General features: G+C 36.4%; 1 protein-coding gene across 1 annotated transcript; it reads right to left on the reverse strand.

Moving 5' to 3' along the window:
• Positions 1-871: 871 nt before the first annotated feature.
• LOC145605552 (CBS domain-containing protein CBSX6-like) lies at positions 872-6156 on the reverse strand. The gene is made up of 2 exons (XM_081661621.1): positions 5343-6156; positions 872-2103 (listed from the first exon to the last, which is right to left on the reverse strand). Exons 1-2 carry the CDS (start codon positions 5684-5686, stop codon positions 1200-1202), a joined length of 1248 nt encoding a protein of 415 aa, XP_081517747.1. The 5' UTR covers positions 5687-6156; the 3' UTR covers positions 872-1199.
• Positions 6157-6497: the final 341 nt, after the last annotated feature.

The raw sequence follows: 6497 nt of genomic DNA on the forward strand, positions 1-6497 counted from the left end.
TAATTTGTCAAAAATAAAACTAGGCTGTTATTTATTATGCCTTTTAAGGAACACCTAAAAGTTGTTATTGTAGATTGTGGAGCTGTATATCCAAATTGGGAGATCTTGTTTTGTAACTTTCAGAACTTAGCTAGGATAAGACATTAAGGCTTTTTCATGAGGCCTTTTCTCCACCATGCTCTTGTAGTCTTGTCTAGTTGTCTTTCTTTCTTTCTCACTTTTTAGCAATTGAAGCTTATCTTATAATTTGTTGGATCACTTGGGTGGAATTACATCATGCAAATATAGCATATTGATAAATCAATGGTTGATAGTCTTCATACTTTATATTCGTATTTATGAAATTCCATTATCTGTATATGTCTATTTTAAAATTAACCGTAAAATTTCATATTTTTTAGATACACTCAGGTATATAATAGAAATAATCGGCATAGGTAATAACTATACTATATGAATGGTATAAGTCCCATCATGACTATTGTTTTCGTAAAGGCCAACTTCAAGTAGGCAAAATGTTACCAAGCTAAGCATGGTCTAGTGGTAAGGATGACACCATCAAAGGTTGGGGGTTCAATCTCCACTAGAGGCACTTTGAGGATTGGGGATCCCTTACCCTTCCCCCCTCACTCTCAAAGTGTCTGATCTGTAAATATCGAACCAAAAACACCGTGAGGGTTGAGATTTGGTCGGAGTTATTCTCCTTAAGTAGGTCAAATGTTAATTTTGCATGAGCCCAATTCAAGCTAGAAAGCGAGCATGGCGGATCCAATTAGACATTAAGGCTTTTTTACTCTATATCTCACTTCATATATTAATGGCCAAAGCAGTGAATTGAAAAACATGAGTTAATACAAAAACACAATTTGCAAGGAAAATCATACAAAAATGCTTAAATTGCAATCTCTAAAGGTTCAAATGCTCAACATCATGGGAGAATTCCCAAGTTTTTATTCGATTAAAGTATATAAACAAATAATTAATCCAAATCTCACCAAGCCTAACGGCAAAACATTTAGCTACAAGAAAGCATGTTCCCGCACTGCTAATCATTCTTTACAACATAAGACTCCCAATGTATAGAGTTGAGATATAGAGTGAAAAATGTAACCATACTAGGAACCATTCTAGATGAACATGATGTAGACGTAAGCTTGCAACTACTAAAATGATTCAGAATCAAAAGACAGTCCCAAAATTTACTGGTTTGTAGAGACAGTTGATGGTGGTCGTGGTCTATTAGTCACGGCATGCATGATCTCCCCATACCCAACAACGCCAACTAAAACATCATCTTCACCCTCAGTTACCCAAACATGGGTTGCCCGGTGAGAAAGCATCTGAGCCATAACAGCAGCCAACGAGCTTGTAGCTCTGCATGTCAAAGGAGCACTTCTTCCTCTATACATACTTCTAGCCCCAGAATTAGGACTAACAGAGTTTCCGAAAAATCCAATGCTTCTACTGCTAAATCTCCTAAGCCTCATTGAACCACTCCCATTGGTTCCGTTACTGTCTCCTTTGACAGTTGAGTTAACTCCAATATCAGGAACCGACCTTGGCGACATATTATCCTCAACACCCATAACAAACTGCCCAGCTGAGAGATTAGCCAAAGCATATGCTGCAGCTAGGTAATCACATTTCCATAGCTTACATGCTGATATTTCTCCTATGATTTTATGCTGACCATCAGGAGTAGACTCCACAACTGCAACAGCACTAGGATCGTGAGGCAGCTTCTTGGTGGCTTCAACAGCAGGGAGGGAGGCCTCTATGGAGGAATAATGAGAGCTGATTGCTCCAAGTGAAGAGATGGAAGAGAGAGGAATGGGAGCCAGTGCTCCCAGGCAACCAATGAGAAAACGAACAACATCTTCTCTAGAGAGACAACAATACTTTGTTTTGCTGATAGTGGCGGTAGATGAGGAAGGGCGATTGAGATTCGCGATGCTACTAGCATTGCTCCCTGCCTCTATGTTTTTTAGCCATTTTCCATTGTAAAGAATTGAAAACTTCTTGCTCACACCTTTCCATACGACACTCTTTGGCACAAGAAGACGCTTCACACCTTGTTTCATCATTTCTAGTGCATCTATCAATCTTGGCAAAATAAACAATGAAAAACGTACATTAGTAAACATTAATAATTGGGGCTTTGTTAACAATCCTTAGTTTAAAAAGGCCTGTTTTATGTTGGGTTATTTTAGCAGAGTGGGCTCTGTTCAGTGATTGAATAGAAATAATGCAGCAGGTAGCTGACAGGAATTGCCAAACATAACTTCAGATGAAAAAAATTAAAAAAAAAAACCCTTTTAACATTGCATGAACTTCAATTTATAAGAATATAAGATATGTGTGAACAATATCACGTACCCCCACTTGATTAAGCAATCTAAACAAGATAAATGAGTAATTAAAAAAAAAAAAAACTAAATATATCTCGATTGTTCGGTGCAGCAGAAGAAGCTTATGTAAAAACCAAGTAACCAACCATGTCTACTAGAGACATAGAAGCAGCCTTAAACAGCTCCAAGAAATTCCACCATATCAAACTATAATCTCATACATTGAAACAGGTTCTTTCTTTTTTTCTCATCTCAATTTTTTGAGGGACACAAAAAGTTGGAAAACAGTCTGTAGATGCTCTTCTGGTTTTTTCAAAAACAAAAAGAGCATCCCCCACCCCACCCCCCCCCCCCCCCTATGAATTTTTTGACGTGTAGAATGAGTATTAACCCAAGAAACTCATTGTGGTGGAAAAACAGACCCAATTGTTGAGTGTTGACCCTATTAATGGATATTCTATTTCTTCCTATCTACAAATGAGGATGAGGGAGGTGGCTAACTGTACTACAAGTTTCTTGTAAAACATAAATAAGTGCATCAATAGATCATACAGCTGCTTCTCTCGGCAAATTCACTTGTGAGTGCAGGTAAAGGCTTCTCTGAGCAATTTCACACAACTATTTTGTGCATTTTTTTATTCCACGTACATTTAAACTATTCTAGGCTTCTAGCATGTATGCAACAGCTTCTAACAATTCTGCCTATTGAAATTCATCCAGGTCTCCAAAAAAGATAGGTCTAAAGTATCATCCTAAGTGGGCAAGCAATCAGCTGAGCTATCAGTCGTGTTTGAATGGAGAGTAGAAGCAACTGTCTACACTTATAAACCAACTTATCCATACTACATTAAATGCTTCTGAGAGTGACATGTAACAGACTGTGGACTTAACACAAATAATCTCCTGATGTTTCATTACCTAAACATGACTGCCAACCACCCTAATCTTCGAAGTTTAATTCAAGGCTTCTAGCAAAGATGCAATGGGTTTCTACTGCTCAACAGCTCAAGTCTCAAGGTAACCTCTAGAAACTCAACTAAGCCATAAGATTATCCCATAGAAAGATCAAACCAAAAAAAAGTTTCTACTGTGACTCGTCTTTCAAAGTGATCATTGATTCCATGAGCTAAAACTTACCATATACAATGGTTCAAATGGCTTATTGTGACGTGCTGGATACTACCAGAGGGCAATATGAAGAAATTTAATCCCTGTTACTATGTTTACAATAGCCAATAGACAAAATTCGACAGTCGACACAAGAAGTGCATCAAAGATATGCTTACTTAAACAGGATCATAAAGAACATGAACAATCATAAACAAAATGGGAAGGTCTGTCTTGCGTAAAAAGTACTGGACTGAGCAATTATGTATGAACTATCTGAAGTTGTATATATACTTATATCTCCAAAATTTAAAATGCATCATATGTTATTTGCAAGCCAAAATACCATGCCAATAGTTACAGTAGAATTGGTTAGAGATACAACATGAGTTCAACTACGGAGTCATAGGTAGAGTAAATTTGACTACAAAAATCGGACAGTTATGCACCAACCAGCTATGAAAAAGGTTAACATAAACATCACCAACTGATTTACATCCCCCCCCCCCTCTCCCTCCCCGGGATCCAAGCAACATGCTCTGCCTATGCTGCACCATGATTCCATGACGAATAAAATCAGCCCTTTAATTATATTTTGGGATTACAGTAAACCAGAAGGATACAGACCGTGTCCTGTAGCTAATCTGACATTTATATTCCCAATGCACTCAGATTTTCCAGATGCATCATTTGTGCTAAAATGATCTACATGGCAAAGGGATCTACTTTATATGCAATCCAAGACAATTTAATGGGGCTTTAAAAGCAATAGAAGATCAAAAGTAGTTCTATCAAAAAGAACTTTAAAAGCAGTATCCTTCACTCTCTCAATGTTCAGCCAGAAATTCCAGAAACAATTGATAAAGCCATTTGCATGGAATATAATCCATCATCCAGTTACATTTCTAGCACTTCAAATCAAAACAAGAATTGATGGAACTTTTGGATGCAGCACTCATTCGACCTTCCCCAATCTTTGTCCCCAAAATTCCAAAAGCTATAATATCAAACTAGGACTGAAAACAATACTTACATACTTGATACATTAATGACACAAATCACATAAACAAAAATAACAAAACAATCCAGGACAAATAAAACCAGGATCAGATCTAAGGAGAGTAAGAGCATGACACCTTCATAATATAGATTGTCAACTCAAAAGTCTCAAACTTATACTACAGTAAGGGCCTGTTCATATTTACTAAACTGAGCTGAACTGAATTGAACTGAACTGATTGGAGCTGAGCTGAACTGAACTGAATTGAGCTGAAATGAATATTTTATGTGAGAGGGAAATTAAGAGCTGAACTGAACTGAACTGATTGGAACTGAACTGAACTGATTGGAGCTGAACTGAACTGAACTGAAATTAAGTAAATATGAACAGGCCCTAAGTGTAGAGCAAACCAAGCCCTGACTTAACATCAAGCAACGAGAATTGCAAGATGACCTTTAAATTGAATCAAATCAAATCCGACAAATCATTGCAACATTAATCATATATGGCAAACTTATTAGTGGATGTCAAATTGTCAACTACATAGTACTTGAGTTCTTTAAAACCGTTGGGTGGTATCCTGGATCAAATCATATATACAACACCACCTTAAGTGACTAGTATACACTACTCATTGTTTGGTCTTTACAAAACAAAAAAAAATGAAACCTAACAAATGATTGGAACAAGAAGCATAAAAAGCAAACTTATAAGTGGAATGCCAACTAGTTCAGTTCGGGATACAATATCTAGAATCAAATCACGTCTACATCATTGCCTAAGCCAACGTGGCTCGAAATCAAAACATCTCACAATGAAGGTGCATCAAAACAATCAATCACAACAAAAACTTGAAAAATTAAATCAACTAAAATCAAAATTCAAACCTTGTAGCAGGATCCACTTCCTTAAGCAGGGAATTATTAGGAACAACAACCTCAGAAACTGGGGTTTTCATAGCTTTCTCCTGATCCTGCAAACACCAATCTTTTGCCAAAAAAGCCACAATATCCAAAGGATTAAGAATACCCACAAATCTTTGCAACCTCATTTCACTATTTTCAGTCACACCCTTTTGAGGTTTTCTTCTCCAAACCGGAATTCCTCCCTCCGTTGATTCTCCAATCGCTTTTATCGCCGCCTCCACCGTCTCCGTCTCCATAAACTCCACCAACTCCGGCTTCGCCACCGTCAGATCACCCACCACATGATAAACCAATACAGAAGCCATCTTTTTGCCCCAATTTTTCACTGAAAATTGATTTTTGATGAACTGGGTATGATTTTTGTAAGGTTCTGAGAAAAACCCAGATTGTAGAATTGCGAAAATTTGGAGGGATTTTGAGTGAGGGTTTTGATTTCTTCCAATTGGGAGAATTGTAGATTAATCTATAAATTAATTATTATAAGAGGGAATGGAGGAAGATGAGAAGAAGATGAAGGGCAGTAATAGGGAGAGAGAGAGTTTTGGCCATGGAAGATTGATCACAGAAGGCCATTAACAGACATGGCGAATCTGGAGATTTTGAATTTTTCTCTGACCTAAATTATTTTATTTTACGAGATTATTTCTAGCAATGTCCGAAGAACTGTGTTAATTTGTAGAAGAAGATAAATTTGGGGTTAAAAAATAAGTGGGTCGAAAAACAACAAAATTTAGTGATAGACTTTTCAAGAAGTGGGGTTAGATTTGTTGTTATTTGTTGATGGAGTTTATTGCTCATTTTGATTCATTTTGTAGTGTCATGAATGATTGGTGAGTACAAGATTAGAACAGTTTGATTTAAAATATTAAAAAAAAGAGTTTGTGTATACATATTTACTGGTATTTGTTTTAAATGATACAGATTCATGAAGTGTTTAGATTGGTTATATATGTATATAACTATATAAGCATACTTTGAGTTTAATATATTCCTTTTGTTTTATTTATTAAGACGATTTACGAAATAATGTTTTGTTTAAAGTCGTTTGATTAAGATGTTCCGCAATTATAATTATAATTGTATTAATTGAAGATGTTTATGTTTCCACTCTATTCC

This window comes from Chenopodium album, chromosome 22, assembly GCF_948465745.1.
Source record: "Chenopodium album chromosome 22, dcCheAlbu1.1, whole genome shotgun sequence".
Lineage (NCBI taxonomy): Eukaryota > Viridiplantae > Streptophyta > Magnoliopsida > Caryophyllales > Amaranthaceae > Chenopodium > Chenopodium album.

Excerpts from the sequence above, each read along its gene's own strand:
- LOC145605552 (XM_081661621.1), bottom strand. The coding sequence starts at position 5,686 with ATGGCTTCTGTATTGGTTTATCATGTGGTGGGTGATCTGACGGTGGCG. Across the intron at positions 2,104-5,342 it reads GAAGTGGATCCTGCTACAAG|ATTGATAGATGCACTAGAAA; the intron begins GTTTGAATTTTG and ends TATTTTGCCAAG.